At 38.7% G+C, this 18,839-nt stretch overlaps 1 protein-coding gene across 1 annotated transcript in view; it reads right to left on the bottom strand.

The window, feature by feature from the left end:
• Positions 1–7,783: 7,783 nt before the first annotated feature.
• The window catches only part of epas1b (endothelial PAS domain protein 1b), a 37,198-nt gene continuing 26,142 nt past the window's right edge, over positions 7,784–18,839 (bottom strand). Inside the window, exons 8-16 of the mRNA XM_053620826.1 lie at positions 15,372–15,519; positions 15,026–15,231; positions 14,722–14,894; positions 14,514–14,621; positions 13,464–13,933; positions 13,261–13,363; positions 11,094–11,196; positions 10,209–10,340; positions 7,784–9,507 (exon numbers count right to left, since the gene is read on the bottom strand). Of these exons, the coding sequence (XP_053476801.1) occupies positions 9,359–9,507; positions 10,209–10,340; positions 11,094–11,196; positions 13,261–13,363; positions 13,464–13,933; positions 14,514–14,621; positions 14,722–14,894; positions 15,026–15,231; positions 15,372–15,519 (1,592 nt within the window). The 3' untranslated portion in view covers positions 7,784–9,358. The remainder of the gene's footprint in view (positions 9,508–10,208; positions 10,341–11,093; positions 11,197–13,260; positions 13,364–13,463; positions 13,934–14,513; positions 14,622–14,721; positions 14,895–15,025; positions 15,232–15,371; positions 15,520–18,839) is intronic.

The following is an 18,839-nucleotide window of genomic DNA, read 5'->3' as shown; positions in this document are numbered from 1 at the left end:
CTTCTTCTTCTTCTTCTACTTCTTCTTCTTCCCAGCTACTGTGTGTGCTATAAATGGAAAAAATTGACTGTTTAGTTAAAGACCTGTGCTAAATAAAGCAATGAAGTACTTTGACAAAAATAGTCAAAAGAATGTTTTGGGGCATGAAAAATGATGTGTTTGTGTGTGGAATTTATAGTTTATTTGTCAGGGACAATGTATATAAAAACAAACCCATTAATCACAGATGAGAAAAGATATTTTGAACCAGATGTAGCTACTAGCAAATTTCCTTCTGGGCAGGTGAACAGAGACAAACAATAATAAAAGCACTACATGAATAAACAAGTACACAGTCATGATTAAACCTGATTTCCTACCCCAAGCAAGAGTAACCCCTACATTCCTACCTCCCACAAACCCACATCAATACATTAGTAAACACATACACACACACAACCAGTAATGGTTAGGAGAGGACATTTCTGATTACTATGTAAAGTAAGTTTGTGAATACATGACTAGTTAGTTAAGGCCTGTTTTTAATTAAAATCAATGGTTAGGTTAACAGAGGATACCATACCCAGGAATTTAATGCAGACATGACTGAACATTTAAAATCCAGTAATAAGAAAATACTTCTTCAAACATGTATTTGCTATGGCATTTGCTTTTTGAATACATAATTTAATAATTTAATTTAATAATCAAATCAACACTGAAATAGAACTTTTTCAACAGCATGAAGCTGGATAAAAGGTTTTACTCAGTACCACAGTATGCCAAAGTTGAAAGAAATGATTCCAGAAATGATGAGGAAGAAGGTGATTGAAATACATCAGTCTGGGAAGGGTTACAAAGCTATTTCAAATCTCTGGGACTCCAAAGAACCACAGGGAGAGCCATTATCTCCAAATGGAAAAACTCCGCACAGTAGTGAATCTTCCCAGAAGTGGCCAACCTTCCAAAATTCCTCCAACAACACAGCAACTACTCATTCAGGAAGTCACAGAAGAGCCAAGGACAACATCAATGGACCTACAGGCCTCTCTTGCATCAATAAAGGTCACTGTTCATGACTCCACTATCAGAAAGACACTGGGCAAAAATGGCATCCATGGAAGAGTGGTGAGGTGAAAACTACTGCAAATCCAGCAGAACATTAAGACTTGTCTGAAATTTGCCAAAACACATCTTGATGATCCTCAAACCTTTTGGGAGAATGTTGTGTGGACTGATGAGTCGAAAGTGGAACCGTTTGGAAGAAAGGTATCCGTTACATCTGGCATAAACCAACACAGAATTCCACAAAAAGAACATCATACCTACAGTCAAGCATGGTGGTGGAAGTGTGTTGGTGTGCGGATGCTTTGCTGCTTCAGGGCCTGAGAAACTTGCAATAATTTGAGGGAAACATGATTGCTGCTCTCAGAAAAAGAGAATGTCTGGTCTTTAGTCCATAAATTGAAACTCAAGCGCAACTGAATTATGCAGCAAGACAATGATCCACAGCACAGGAGTAAGTCCTAGTCCTAGAAGTAAGTGAAAGACTGATCTCCAATTATTGGAAGTGTTTGATTGCAGTAATTGCTGCTAAAGGTGGCACAACCAGATTTGTGGGTGATATGTGCTGGATAACTTTTTTGCTTCAATAAAAAAAAATTAATAAAAACTGTATTTAGTACTCCTTGTTTAATGCTGTATTTCGTTTGAAGATCTAAAACTATTTAGTATGAGACATACACAAAAACAGAAGAAATCAGGATGGGGCAAATATTTTTTCACAGCACTGTATATACAGTCATGTGAAGAACTACATACAACCCATGGAAATTGTTGGCTTTTTTAAATTTATTTATTTTATTTTATTTTTTCTATATTTGGAAAAGCAAAACATTTGATCACCTTTGAAACAGTGCCTATTAATAAAGTTCATATACTTGAACAAATCCACAAGGAAAATTAACATTTTCAATCATTTATTCAACAGAAATATCAATAGATGTGATTCTTCTGTAGAAAAAATAAGTACACTGTTGGCCTCAGAAGCTAGTATTGCCCCCTTTAGCAGAAATGACTCCTTGTAGGCACTTTGCATAATTGTCCACTTGCTTGCTGGAACTTTTTACCACTCTTCCATGCAATATTCTTTCAGTTGCAACATGTTTGAGGGTTTTCAGGCATGTATTACGTGTTTAAAATCCCCCCCACAACATTTCAGCGGGATTCAAATCAGGGCTTTGACTAGGCCATTCCATAAGACTCTTCTTTTTGAGTCATTCCTTGGTGGATTTGCTAGTGTGCTTAGGATCATTAACCTGTATTACAAATCGAGACTACTGCGGAAGCAAGTGCAGATTCAAGTCTTTATTTTCCAACTAAAGTCACTAACCATGAAACAAGGTCTGAGCAGTAAACGGGAAACGAGACATGAAAACACGACGGCTTAGCATACAGGTAGCTAACTCATACACAACGTAGTGAGCTGGGTAAACGTAGGTAATACTGCGCGAAGTGCGCAGCAACATGAGGGGCTTAAATAACACACATCATCAAACCTGAACGTAGACAGCTGGAAACAATAATGACACGCCCTCGAACATCAACCAATGCCTGGACAGGAAAAGAACAAAACCAAAACAAAAGCACGTGTCCATAGAGAACAGTCCTACTGCATAATCTTGTGCACTCCGGCTCTCCGTGCACATCGCAGCCACAGCGCCATCTGTGGGGGAGATCGTGACATCCTGTTGAAAGGTCCATTTTTGGTTCAACTTCAACTTTCAGACAGATGGCCTCACATTATCTTCAAGCACTCTTTGATATCCTGCAGAATTCATAGTTGAATCAATGTATGCAAGATGTCCAGTCACTGAGGAAGCGAAGCAACCCCAAACCATAACATTTCCACCACCGTGCTTCACAGTTGTTATGAGGTGCTTCTCCTGAAAAGCTGTCTTCTGTCTGCTGTTACTGTGGCCAAACAACTCTATCTTTGATTTTTCTGGCCAAATGGCCTGGTCTTTGCCTATATGCTCATTGGCAAACTGTAACCTCTTTCTGATTATAGAAGCATGCACTTTGATAATAACAGTTGCAAGACTTACAAGCAGTCCCTGTGATGAAATTTGGGGGTTCTTGGAGACTCCTTTTTGCATCAGATGGTCTGCTCTTGTGGTGAATTTGCTGGGACAGCCAGCCCTGGACAAATATGGACAAATCTGTGCCATTTGTAGATTATTTTCCTTACAGTGGAATGATGCATTTAAAATACTTTGGAGATCTTTTTCAATCCCTTGCCAGACTTATAGACATCCACAACCTTTTTTCTGAAGGCCTTATAATTTTATGTCATTTGATAAATTTATCAACTTTATTAATAGGCACTGTTTCAAAGAGGATCAAATGCTTGCTTGTCCAAATATGTCAAAAAAGTCAACAGTTTTCATGGGGTGTACTTATTCTTTTATATGACTGCATATAACTAAGGATGAAAAATTTTGGTAGACATTTTGCTAAAAAGTGTTCATTTCCCTTATGTATGGAGATTTTTTGGGACATCCTGTAATTGCGTCTCTGTGTGTGTGATTGTGTGCTACAGCTTACAGCCACTGTTTTGGTAAGGTTTATAAGGAAGTCGCCAGCACTGAACTGCCAGTTCCTCCCATTTCCCCCTGCTTTGTTTTCTTCTTCACTTTAAGAATCAGATATATCTGAATCAGCCAATCCAAAAATGAAATCTTTGTAGTTGTGGAATGAATGGAAGTCTGCTTTTCGTTTGCAACTGACTAACTATGGGAAGGAAGAGGCTCACAAAGACTCAAGGGTTGTTATGTTTGAGATGTGCACGTTTGCCCTGGAGCAGCTCCACGTTTGGGCTTGTAGCTGTATAAAAAGAATCCCCTGAGGAAAAACTAGCAGGAAAATAAGTCCCTCGTTGTTAAATTGTTTTTGTTATTTTCAATAATTTCTCTTCCAGTGTTTCTCTTTTTAGCCTTTATTTAGAGCCAGGATAAATAGGAATTAGGCAGAGGCTTGTTCTCACTGACCATGCGTTGGATCTTCTCCCAAATTCCGTGCCTGGAAAATACCATCAAATACATTTAGAGAAGTAGAGAAAGATTTTGAGATGTGGTACAATCTAACCTGAATCTGATATTATAATATGGTAAAATATTATGGTAATAAACTATTATAGAATATTCATGTCGTGCAATATGGTACAAGGGCAATGAGGGACACATTTTATTTATCGAAATGTACAATACAATACTGTACTATATACTGCTGTATAATAGACTATTACCATTCTTATAACTACTGTGTTATCCACAAAGAAATCAAACCCAGGAGGCATTTGAAAAGTTTTCAGTATTTTGGTAGTCAGCCTTGGTTTAAATTCATCACATTGGTTGATGTGGGATTTCCGTCTGTGCAAACGGTTCCAGTGTGTTACCTTCGTAAAAACACATGGGAAGAAACACATGGGACATGTGTCGTACGTCATACTGTAGTTCAAACAGAACAAGGACAATAATGGGGACAGTAACAAAAAACGGGAGCGGGGGGTTTGGCTAGGCCAAAGTCCAGCAGACATTACAGTAATAAGTGACTGTACAGACAACACAAGGAGGAAAATGTCTGGCACGTGTGCGCCTATTAGCATTCAGCCATCCCACAGGTTAACTTGGGCCATGGTCCGCTCTGACCCTTTTTTTACCGATTTTTTTTAGTAACATTTCCCACTCACATCACTGAATTAGTATGCTTAGGGTCAGAAATCATGAACCATAAGACTGGTTGCTCATTTTAAGCATATTTGAACTAAATGAGTAGGACATGCAGTTAACCTGTGGAATTTGTCTATAGTTAACATATCAGAATTGGCCCTATTCTAAGCATCACTAGGGAACGCTGCATGAGACGCATGCCCGACTCTGCAACTTCAGCTAGTGAAGTGCTGCCCTTCTTTACAGAATACAAGACTGTATAGTGGGAAGAATGACTAAATGTCAAATAAAATAAGAAATATATTTTTCAAATGTTACTTTTGGCTCTCTTCTGGATTTTCTGCAATTTGCTTCCTCTGGTATTTCTTGTAACAAGCTTTTAAGCTTGGGCTAAATTCAATTGATTTTTATAATGAATCCCTTTCCAAGCAATTTATTTTAAAAAAACAAAAAACAAAAAAAACACATACTAAATAAGCAGATCTTAAAGATCACACATTTGTACTGTATACAGTCAGTTAAACAGCTGACTTTAAAGAAAGAAGTTCTTTATATGAATGAATCCTCTTAAACACAAGAACATTTGAAAATGTTTTCTTAGTTTCATTCCAGGTACACTAGAATATGGAAAACACCAAACAATGCAGTCTTTGAAGCTTGACCACGCAGAAGGCAACAGGTCTAAGCAGTCTGAGACAAGAGTAAATGTGCGTGCTGCAAATAAATGTATGTCAAAAGCCATTGCACGATTGACTGTATTCAGGAATTAGCAGGAAGTGCTGCACCCTTCACAGTGGCCGCTAGGAATATCCTGTGCTTTGCTAAAGAAACATCAAAGACTTTTTGTTTTGGAGACCCATGTTGTTGAAGGCATTCAGGTATGAACAAAAATGAACACTTGCTAGAAAGAAAAACCTTCGACACAATATATTGGGCACTAGTGAGGAAAAATAACAGGAGACAGAAAGTAAAGATCAATATATTTTAATATAATATCAGTGCAGAGATACAACTTTTCACTGGGTAATATTTCCCATACCTTAATGTCAATAATAATAATAATAATAATAATAATAATAATAATAATAATAATAATAATAATATCGATATTGATTTAGCACGTTAAAATACATTTTGCTAAGTGTGACTAACAAACACAAACTGGGAGACTGTTTTAGAAAACAGACATCTAAAAGAGTATCAGTGTTAAAATATATATTTGGCCACACCACGATATGAGAATGTGATAGCGTTAACTCTGTTTACTACATTTTAACCTTTGCATCAATCTCTGTAGCAAAAAGTTCAATAAAAAGTCCTGTTCATTTCTTTTAGTGGTTAATAATATTTTTTAAAACACTGGTGGTTAGATGTATGTTGTTTGTGCACAGTTTCCAGTACAATTCAGCCACAAAAAACATTGGGTGTTATGTACGGAATGTGCAACTTGAGCATGCAAAATGGTTGAGAAATTGGAAGTGTGGCTGACTACATACCTATGGGCATTTAGTGATAGTTTTGTGTGTGACTTGTCTGTTTTTCTCATAGCAGTGGAACCAATGTTGTTAGATTGTACAATTTAGGTAACCATGCACTTTAACACTGTTTGTCCATTGGGATGAAGCCTGAGTAACCTACACTCTCAGGAAAACGGGTACTAATCTGTGACTTTCCTCGCTGTGGTGGCACTCTAAAGAGTGCACCTTAGTATACATCTTTTACCTAGAAAGGTGCATGTAGTGTACTATTAGCTTTACTCTAAAAACTAATTAAAGTCCATTTATATAATAATTTTAGATACACTATATCCATATATCGAGGTGAATGATACATATTAAATATATCATATTTAAAAGATATTAAAGATACAAATGATTTACCCTTGAGGGTTCCAATCCAGTGCCAAGGAAGGGGACAATTTAATACTAGCTTAACACAGCCTGTGTCATGAACAAATACATCAATTATACATGCACATTTTCTTTTCATTATTGGTAAGCCAGTTGGCGATGTAATGGCACACAAGCCAAATTAATGCCCATATTAACACCGTTTTCTTGTTCAGACACAAGGGTCTTTATTATTATCATCTCTTCATTACTTGCATTTCAAGTAAATTGGACAAATGTCAGGTGCATTCTGCAGCCACATCGAGTCACATACATCTGGAGCTGAGGCTGGTGATCAACCATAGGAGTTTCAGTAATCATCAGTGTATGGTTTATAAATATGGTTTATGTTTTGTTTCTCTAGAAATAAAAATATTAAGTGCATAAGTGTGTATATGTCCTGACTTACTTGGGTCAGAAAGTGCAGAGATAGCATCCTCCTTAATCTCAACTTAGAATTTATAAATACAGGAATTTGTCATTTCTACACTGGGGAAAACAGATGGACAGAGATGATGTTCAGACTGGAGAGATGTGCATCAGTAGGTAGACTGAGCAACCTGTATCGCTGTATCTTACTACAGTGAACACTGGTATCTTTCTCTATTTATCTTCCATTGGCCTGATATTGTGTCTACTGTGCATAATGTCCTAACATTATATCAGATAGGATGGAGGAATCTTTTTTTTTTTTAACATCGAAAGTTCACCAAGGACATTTTTATGGGCCTATACATAGGGAACCTCAGATTCAAGGTTTATTTCCACTTATACCGAATCAAACTTGCAATCCTCCAATGCTAATCTGTATCTACTGAGCTGCATAGCACAATAATCAGCATAGAGTAAAAACTATATCGTCCAGTCTAGAATCTCATTCTGGCTGTGAATGAACAGGGCACGGTTTCGGGGGTAAATGTCTCATATTGAATTAAACTCATAAACAGAACATTGAATTTGACGTGTACTGTTATGTTTTCTTTTCAATTCTCAACTAAAACTGACATTTGTGGATGACCTCCTGAAAGATGTTTCCTATTATGCAAAGTTGAACAGCAAATTCAGATTTGTGAGGTGTATACGTGCAAGAATAGTTGATTAGATCAACAAATACAACTATTTAAAAAACAGTAGGAAGAGTACACCTTTAGCCAAAACTTTAGTAATTGAGCCAAAATGTATTAATCCATTAATATACTAGTTTATTCGACTTTAAAGACAACCTCAGCTAGTGTAATAGAAATACTATTAAAGTTTTTATTATTAAAGACAATTTCTTAACACAATTGTCACACATATCATTAATAAATGATAAAAGTGAAAATATTGAATAGAACTTCTACTAATTTGCTACATCTCAAAAACATACTTTTTCATTTTAATAATTTTTCTTTCTTTTTTTTTTTTCCTTTTTTCTTATTAGAGTAAAAAGAAATCTGCACTGGCCTGCCAACAAATATAATATGCTTTTTTTGTATCACAAAGGGAAAAAAATGCCACTAGAAAGGAACAGATACCAGCACTACAGACCGCTTAAAATCAGCACTCCGATCCACATCTACTGAGTAGACAAGACAAAGTACCCAGGTATTTGAGTGCTACAAGTTTAACATTATAGAGAACTTTATCATAGAAACTTTAGAGAACCTTCCATTAAATATCATGTATACAGCTAAAATGACAAAAATAAAAACTATATAGAGTGGTCACGACATAAAATGCAAAGGACAGAGAGTGAGAGAAACAGAGAGGGAGAGTGACAGAGACAGAAAGAAAAGTAGTGCTGTAACACTTTATGAACTGAATAGAGAAGGCACTAAAGCATGCATAAATATTACAGGTAAAGGCTTAAGGTGTCAGAGGTAGGAAATTTAGAGAGAAATACAGAAAGTTTAAGGACAAACTCTTACAGTAGATCATCTTTCTTCAAGAGAGTAGGACAGGGAAACCAAGAGAGAAGTGCACTAAAAATGTAGCTAAAGGCACAGAAACAGATAGCCAAAGACAAGTAAAATAAACATAAAATGCAAAATAAATCAGCACATTAAAGGTACATTAGGTCTCTAACAGTTAAGTAGGTGGTTTAGATTTTTTAATGATTTTATTAACTCTTTGAGCCTCATTCGTGTCCATGTTCATGAAGCTCCACCCTCAGAATCTACGGTGGCGTGTTGAGTGTCCATAAAATAACTGACAGTAGACACATTCAAACACAAATAAGCATTCCAGACCAGAAGTCAGTTTTCCAAATTTCTCAGCAACTTAATACACATGTTCTGAAACCATGACTTATATCTTTATACTTTATAATGTTTTACATTTTACATCTTCCAGGTTACTTGTACAAGTAATAATTAAAGAAAATTGACTATTGCACCTTTAAGAAATAGCTTTTTTGTAACTAAAATATTATACTGTATAATGTGTGTATACTGTTTTATACTATGTATAGGACTGCATATAATTTATAAAGATGAAGACAATTAAAAAAAAATTTAAAAAAAACAGAAAGCTACATTCTCATTATATATGGTAGGGTAGACGTTTGTGTATTTAAGTCCCCCTATTGTACACATTTTGTGCTCATGAAGTGATTTGCTGACGAATTGACTGGGATATGTTGAGAGGAAAATACTACAATGTGCAGTGGAAGGGTAATGAAGGACCATGTTCAAACACACTGCATGAATATAATCAGGACTGTGGTTGATACTCAAGGTGAGTGATATAGCTAGGATAACTGACTATGACAAGGTCGCTCTAGGTGGCCTGGTCTAAAGCACACAGTAGGTCTCTGCCCTGCAGCAGGTGCAGGTTGCCTTGTAGGGGGACGTTCACTTCGCAGTCGTAACGCGTCAGCTCAGGCAGACAGTACTCAAACGAGGGCCCAAGCAGTCGGCTCGCCACACCTACGAATGGTGTCATTCATGTATTATAACAGTTAGATGTACAGAAATTCAGGCATTCGTAATTTGTCAGTGTTTTGCATTATGGGCCGTATGCAGAGTTGAGTTACATGCACATAATGAGGATTTAATACCAAAGTTGGTATTCAGACCTCAGACGTAACTACAGACTTAAGTGCCATTCAGAGGTTGTGTGAGAGTTTAAGTAAAACTGAGGTGTGTCTCAATTATGCACAATTCTGAAAATGATATTAAGCATATTTTTCCTGTGTAATATTTGTTCAAACAAGGAGCAAGTCCAGCAGCACTCTACTGTCACAGTAGATGTTACCACAATTTAATGTTACCACATTATGTCAAGCCGAAATTTATATAGTACTCAAAAACCTTTAAATGTCATTTGACCAATGACATATGACACTAATAATTAATGAACAATATTTTCCCTTTAAATAGCACTCAAAGAAAAACCTAAGAAGACAGCATCTTAAGCAAGACATTTCTCATCTGGAGGACTAAATGTTTAAGCTGCATTATCAGCACTAAATCTTCTATGAATAAAAATTGTACGCTGTGTATTTGTAACTGTACGAACACTTAAATGTTCTTGCACTTAAGTTCTACAACTCTGAACATACAGTAGGTCTAAAAAACAGATATAGTATGATTCTGAAATGTTGAAAAGTTGTATTTCATGAGCTCACCTTCCATTTTTGTGTTAGGCGGCATCTTGTAGTCTGTGTAGTTACAGCAGTGTTCTGGGTAGTCTTTTTTCCCCCGCGCTGTTTGATTACCTTGATACTGAGTCTTCCTATGCTGGTGGCCCATGTGCTCACCTGCACAGCAAAAAATGCAAGTGCATTGTGAAAAACTATTCCGTTCCTAGATACCGTGAACAATTCAGCTGTTGGACGAACTGTAGATTACATGAAATTGGCTAAAGCATTGTTTGAAGCAATAAATAATTTTCTGATTTATATTCAGAAATGGTTTTATAAGACTTCTGTACTCCTAATAGCACTAAAACATCAGTATTAGCATAAAACCTGCAATGAAATGCATTTGTGTACACATAAAAACTAGTATATACATATGCTATATAGCCAAAAGTTTGTGGACACCTGACCATCACACCCATACAGTAGGTGTTTTTTAGAAGAAGAAGCATTTTTTATTTGTCACATATACATTATAGCAGAGTGAAATTCTTTTTCTTTGCATATCCCAGTTTGTTAGGAAGCTGGGGTCAGAGTACAGGGTCAGCCATGAAACAGCACACCTGGAGCAGAAAGGATTAGAGACCTTGCTCAAGGGCCCACCAGTGGCAGCTTGACAGTGCTGGGGCTTGAACCCCCAGTCTTCTGATCAGTAACCCAGAGCCTTAACCGTTGCCGCTAAAGAAGACATCCTTTACAATTGTGTGCTTCCAACTTTGTGGCAACAGTCTGGGGAAGGCCTACATATGGGTGTGATTGTCAGGTGTCTACAAACTGTTAGCCATACAGTGTATTATACACTAGGACTCAAGCATATTGTCTCTGCTATAGGCTTTATGTGTTTGTTAGGTTTTAGAGTTATGGACTCTTTACCTGTTAAGGCACTGCTGCTTTGAGACATCCTGTTCAAAATGGCACAGCTTTCATTCTTCATCCTTTTCCACATCTCTGCTGGCCTGGTAGCAGAAGATACCCCCTACACAATGCACAAGTACATCACTACATAGTCAGTAAAAAACACAAAGAAGTGAAGGCTGATTCTTTAAAGAAATACACACACACACACACACACACACACACACACACACACACACCGATAAAACATAACATTAAAAGCAATGACAGGTCAAGTGAATAATTGATTATCTTGTAAAAATGGCACCTGTAAAGGGGTAGAATATATTAGGCAGCAAGTGAACAGTCAGTTCTCAAAATTGATGTGTTGGAAGCAGGAAAAATGGAGAAACGTAAGGATCTGAGCAACTTTGACTTTGTCCAAATTGTGATGGTTAGACGACTGGGACAGAGCATCTCCGAAACAGCAGGTCTTGTGGGGTGTTCCCAGTATGCAGTGGTTAGTACCTACCAAAAGTGGGCCAAGGAAGGACAAACGGTGAACTGGCTACAGAGTCACGAGCACCCAAAGCTCACTGATATGCACGGGGAATGAAGGCTAGCCCATCGGGTTTGATCCTGTAGAAGAGTTAATGTAGCACAAATTGCTGAAACAGTTAATGCTGGTTATAATAGAAATGTGTCAGAACACAGTGCATCACAGCTTGCTGCAAATGGGGCTGTGTAGCATCAGACCTGGACCATGGAGCAATGGAAGAAGGTGGGCTGGTCTGATGAATTATGTTTTCTTTTACATCATGTGGAGTATGTGCATCGCTTACCAGGGGAAGAGATGGCACCAGGATGCACTATGGGAAGAAGGCAAGCCAGTGGTGGCAGTGTGATGCTCTGGGCAATGTTCTGATGGGAAACCTTGGGTCCTGGTATTCACGCTGATGTACCTTGACATGTACCACCTACCTAAACATTGTTGCAGACTAAGTGCACCCCTTCATGGCAACGGTATTCACTACTGACAGTGTCCTCTTTCAGCAGAATAATGCTCTGACACACAGCAAAAATTGCACAGGAATGTATTGAGGAACATGACAGAGTTCAAGGTGTTGACTTGGCCTCCAAATTTCCCAGCTCAATCAGATTGAGCATCTGTAGGATGTGCTAGACAAACAAGTCCGATCCATGGAGGCCCCACCTCGCAACTTACAGGTCTTAAAGGATCTGCTGATAACATCTTGGGGCCAGCGCCACAGTACACCTTCAGAGGTCTTGTGGAGTTCTTGTGGAGTGGTGTGTATAAATACTGATCAGCCATAACATTAAAACCACCTGACTAATATTATGTAGGTCTCCCTACATAATACTGACTGGTCTGACTGGTCAAGGCATAGAGTGGAACCCAATGTGGTCTTCTGTTGTTGCAGCCCTCTACCTCAAAGTTCGATGATTTGTGTATGCTGAGATGCTTTTCTGCTCACCACAGTTATAAAGAGTGTTTATTTGAGTTACTAAATCCTTCCTGGCAGCTCAAACCAATCTGGCTATTTTCCTCTGACCTTTCTCATCAACAAGGTGTTTCCACCAAGCGAACCGTCACTCATTCAATGTTTTTTTTGTTTTTTTTTGCACCATTCTGTGTAAACTCTAGAGACTGTTGTGTGTGAAATTACCAGGAGATCAGTGAGCAGTTTCTGAAATACTCAAACCAGCCCTTCTGGCACCAACAACCATGCTACAGTTAAAGTCACAGAGATCACACTTGTTCTTCATTCTGATGTTTGATGTGATCATTAACTGAAGCATAAAACTGAACCTGTGTTTGAACACATGCCACATAACTGGCTGGAGAACTGCATAAAAGAACAGGTATATGTGTATATGTGTGTGTATATATATATATATATATATATATATATATATATATATATATATATATACACACACATATACACATATACCTGTTCTGTGTATATGTGTGTGTATATATATATATATATATATATATATATATATATATATATATATATATATATATATATATATACACACACACATATACACATATACCTGTTCTTTTATGCATATATATATATATATATATATATATATATATATATATATATACATACATACACACACACACACACACACACACACACACACACACACAAGCTATGAATCGACTTACCATGCTCATGTTCGAAAACGAGCGCTTCATAGTGTTTGGTATTGTGAGCCGGACTGGGCTTATGTCTCTGTAGGCTTTACAAGGTCCGTATTTCTCCATGGACCTGCCAAATGACACACTCGTTACTCTAACAGCCAATGCAATCCAACCATGTTGCCAAGAATACATTCAGAAATACATTCAGAACCATTCTATAGAGTCACCTTTGATTGTGGAGGGACATGCGATTTGTTTGCAGAGCTTGGCATGAGTGTTTTTCCACCAACGAGTCTATCGCACCACCTTTGGTACTGGAGTAATTTATTGGCGGGTCAGGTGGCCATTGCAGACTCTGATGCCCACCCATAGAGGCTAGTGGTATGCTGGCTGGGTTGGTGTGGTGTGCCAGAGGCATGTGGCTGGCATAAAATATGGGGGGCCAGGGCTCCATTGTGGCAGTACTGGGTGCCTGCTTCTCACTAGCAGAGTGTGGGTTGGGCTGGAAGTGGGCCCCTGGAGGTGGGGTCAATGGCTGGAAGAAGTTGGCAATGTTGCTGAAGCTGTACTCGGTAATGCCAAGAGCAACAGCTTCAGGCAGAGGCTCCTCCTGACCGATGGGATTTAGCTGAAAGTCTTCACCATCCATTGGAATGTAGGGTGCTAAAGTCTCCAGGTCCAGATCACTCAGTTCAGTCTGAAAGGAACAGAAGAGAGTAGGGCTAGAAATATGCAAACCCTGCTTTTAAGAGGCTTTCTGAGCATTAAATGACTCTGAAATATACACTGTATTTTAAATGGATATGAAATGTAGTATGCATACTATAACTGTATAACTCAAATCACTTAAAAGTCACACACTAGTCTAGTAAACACAAACTACTCTAGCAAGCCAGACTTTTAGCAATCACTATAGGATCTGGTATGTTTCGTCAATAAAGATGGCCACGAACCATCTACGTTCATAGATGGAGGCAGTTTGTCTGATATGGCAGATGACCACCTACAGACCTTCCCACAGCATGTCAGCAAACACTCACAACTGCTTCAAATTAAGCATTTTATCTTTTAAAGACTAGATTCCATGATTTTTCAGTCCAGCAACCTTATCTTGCTCTGAAAAGTTTGCTTCACGGTGTTCACATAAGTGTGCAAGAAAGTGTATATACACAAACTTGCAGAGAGCCAATGAGATTGCAACCTTCAATATCCTGACATTTGTAGCCAGAAATGTTTTTAAAAGATATCAGACTAAAAAACCTCTATCTAGCATCTACCTCTTGACTGTAGGAGTTTTTCCCCTTGGTGTCCATGGCAAACAGTTTCTCTGTGATCTCCATCTTCAGGTCATCCACTGGGCTTTTGTAATCATCTGGGCTGCTGGGCTGTAGAATAAGATGCGACCATTAAGACAGCAATAAAAAAGATCAATTCTGTTCTTATAACAGGAGCCCATTAAAAGTGTATTGAAAGGCTTGATTTTACCGTAGAGCAGTTGCTTATGCTGGGAGTGGCACTGCTGGGTGGTGGAGCCTGGAGTATGGAGAAGCTGGCACCCATCATTGGCAAGTTATGCCCCTCAGTGACCGAGTGAGTGGCAGGAGGATGCATAGGAGAAACCTTAGAACACATTGGGTATTCCTCAAATGAAGGATGACCTACAATATAAGATGCATCAGCTGTAAAGTGTCACTGAACATTACATAGCAGAAGTATGAAGTACATTTCAAGATAGACCATGTCTCTATTTAAGATAGCAAGATGTATTACAAACTTGTATTGGAATTACCAAAGTCGAGGGGGATGAAATCATCACCAGGAGTCGGTGCCAAGTGGTTGAGATCCTCTGGTTCCTCTTTGAACTTGGTGAAGAGGGCACTACTGGTCTCAGAGGCCATGGGAGATCTAGCCTTGCTAAAGAAACTGCTCATATTTGTCTTCAACAAAGACTCTGTCTGGTCTTTAGAGAAGATTGTGGACTTCTCCTCAATATCACTTTCAAATGAAAGAGGGACACAGAAGAATAATAAGTTTTCTTAAATTTCATTTAGGTTCATTGCAACCAAACAGTATATAGGAAAATATAAAGCAAGTTACAACAAAGATGTGGTTTACAGGTTTGCCTTTCCACCAACCTCAGGACATAGTTGACACACACGATGCACTGTGGCTGAGAGTTGCGGCTACTGTAAATGACGGTGCCTTGAGTCTCCACCCACACAAAGCCCCCATGCTTGGCCAACATCCGGTAATGTCCACTCACAGCCTGTCCTTTTGTGCATACTGTAGAATGCAGAAAATGATCATTTTCGATGATCAAATTAGAGCATCATTCAATGACCTTTTAATCATCAGTTTAATATGTTGAAAACATTTAGGTCTGCAACTATCATTACATAATGTTCTACTCTATACAATCTTGAATACTCTTTACACACACAATAAAACATCAAGATGATTTACTTTAGTTATTAACATTAGAACATATGAAAAACTTTTCAGTGGAATGTAACTCTCATTAAATCTAAATCGAGGTTGAAATTTTTCTGCTACTTAATGGTTTTAGAACTGGAAGAACCTGTAACATCACTCATTCACGCAATTATCCAATTTAGCCAATCATGTGGCAACAGTTCAATGCATAAAATGATTCAGATGCAGATCAAGAACTTTAGTAAATGTTCACGTTGATGGATGTTGGTGTCAGACAAGCTGATTTTGGTTATTTCAGAAACTGCTGTTCTCCTGGGATCTTCACTCACAACAGTCTCTAAAGTTTACACATAATGGTGCAATAAAAACATCCAGTGAGCAGGGGTTTTGCAGGAGGAAAAACCTTGTTAATGAGAGAGGTCAGAGGAGAACGGTCAGACTGGTTTGAGCTTTTGTTTACAGTGGCCTCAGATTCCTGTTCTTAGCTGAGAGGAGTGTAACCCATTGTGGTCTTCTGCTGTTGCAGCCCTTCAGCCTCAAGTTTTGACATTATGATATGCTTTTCTGCTCACCATGGTTGTAAAGAGTAGTTTTTTGACTTACTATAGGCTTCCTGTAAGCTCTAATCAGCCTGGCCATTCTCTTGACCTCTCTCATGAACATAAGGCTTCCACATTCAGATCTGCCACTCACTGGATGTGTTTTTCCCCCCGCACTAGTCTGTGTACACTCTAGAGACTGTTGTATGTGAAACTCCCAGGAGATCAGCAGTTTCTGAAGTATTCAAACAAGCCCCTCTGCACCAACAATCATGCCATGGTTAAAGTCACTGAATTCACATTTTATCCCCACTCTGAAGTTTTATGTGAACATTAACTGAAGCTCTGCATAATTTTGTGCATTATGAATTATGCTGCTGCCATGCGATTGGTTCCTATTTTGTTTGTACATTGGTTACACTTGGTACAACATTAATTACAAAATGAATTAATTAGAAACACTCACACAAAGTAAAAATAAAATGATTATATGCAAAATTATTTTTCTTATTTCTTATTTATCAAATATTTGTTGCAGCCCTACACACACTGCAGACTTGCCATACCCTTTGAATAGCAGATTCAGAGCTGATATATGGGCAGATAGGAAAGTATGAGCATGGCAGACATGCAGACACAGACAGTGCAAAGTCATACGTATTAGTTTTGATAGTGTGAGCCTGTCTCTTCTTTCATGGACCTGGTCCAGATTTTGTGTGGGAAAGCAGTGGGCTGAGGGTCATAGGGTTCACTAAGGCAGGATTAGCCCACACTGGCGTATGCTGATCTACAGACCAGTCTCACTGCACTAGCCAATTGTCCGGCTGAATCCACAGAGATATAAAGTGAGTAGCATAGAGGGCCCATTCTCTAAGTAGTTAGCAGCGTTGAGTTAGCTGCTGTGCTGGGAGAAAGCACAAAAACACAATGTAGGATACATTTCGTAGTGGCATTTGACTGTCTCATGTTTGTGTTATTATACTTTTTCCATAATTATAAGACAGCAAGAGTTATATCTAACCTGAAAAAGCCCACACTAGACACCTCAGATAAGCAACTAGCAAACTGATATCATTTCTCTTTCTTTATAAAATGTTTGAACATGATGTATACAATCAGTTGTTTCACTTTCTTATGCAAAACGACTTCCAATATCCTCAACAGTCTTTTTGAAGCAACACACTCCACAGACATGCCTCTTGTGGCTATTACTGAGAAGCTTCATGCTGCTAGATCAGCCACTATCATCAGTCCTCATCCTCTTTGACCTCTCAGCAGCCTTCACAATGTCAATCACAAGACTCTCCTGTCTATCCCCATGGCCCTAAAATTTGTGGTGCAGCATGGTATTGGTTTGCTATCTGCAGAGACAATCATATGAGGTACCACTGTCACTCAACTGGTGTCGTGCATCTGCATGACTGGTTCTGAAAGACCCCAAGTTCTCCCATAGCTCACCATTGCTGTGTTCCCTCCACTGGCTGCCTGTAGTTGACCCCACCAGATTTAAAACACTGCTGCTTGCCTACAAAGCCACAAATGAACCAGCCCCCACCTACCTAAGGACACTTATCAAACTCTGCTCTGCACGACGTTCCCTTTTGGGCCTTTAGCATGGCTAAACTCGGCCCACCATTCCTCAAGATACAGACAAGACATGCATCAAGACTCTACTCTGCGTTGGCAAATAGATGTTAAAATGAAATTCCCTTGACTGTCCAAAGAGCTGAGTCACTGGCTGTCTTCAAACAAAGACTGACAACGTGCCCCTTCACGAAGCACTTAAATGAACACTAATTTAAATAAATCCTCAACTAATAATGTTTTTATTGCTGTAGCAAGTGATTGTAATAAGTGTTTTAGCTTAACATTATTCTTAAACCATGACATTTGTATTAGCAAGGGGATTTGTTTTTTATAGAGCGTAGAGAGCACTTCTGTAAGTCACTCTGGATAATGGTGACTGCCAGATGGTGTAAATGTTCGTACATGTATAATGAGCTACTGGTAGTAATGTTTGTGCAAAATTCATGGTCTACAGCTCTAGAGCCCAGTAATCAGGTTGTTTATTCAGACCTTTTCATGTGTGAGACATAAAATATATACACACATATGGGAAGTGACTTCTGCCTTTCACTTTCAACAAATCCAATCCAGATCAACACTTGCCTTTCTGGTCTCTTTTCTTTTCACCACACAGTGAAAAGGCCCTAATTACATGTTAATGTCACTGCAGATAGAAGCCATTCCACCTACAGTATCTGATTAGGAGGCAATCTGGGACACCTGGCCGAGGCAAGGGCAAGTCATCCCTGCTCTATTCGATGCTTTTATCTCCCCCTCTCACAAGTCACCCATAATGAGATTCAAGACATCCTAATGCTGGCTGCAGTCGGCCCTAATAGAGCCAATCCAATAAGGCTCTTTTGAATCGCGATCATAACTCATACGCACATGTGAAATGCAATTTGTCTGCCTTGGGGCCTGATGGCCTCAGTGCCCCTCCCTTCAGCAGTGTGTGTGTGTGGACAGTCCAGGTTTCATAAATCTCACCAGATATAGAGTTTCAGGGTTGTTTGTATTAGGCAGGCAGACGCACAGTGCCATCTGAAAGCCCACTTCATTGTGACA

This window comes from Ictalurus furcatus, chromosome 3, assembly GCF_023375685.1.
Source record: "Ictalurus furcatus strain D&B chromosome 3, Billie_1.0, whole genome shotgun sequence".
Taxonomy (NCBI): domain Eukaryota; kingdom Metazoa; phylum Chordata; class Actinopteri; order Siluriformes; family Ictaluridae; genus Ictalurus; species Ictalurus furcatus.
This window is presented reverse-complemented; position numbering and strand designations above follow the sequence as displayed.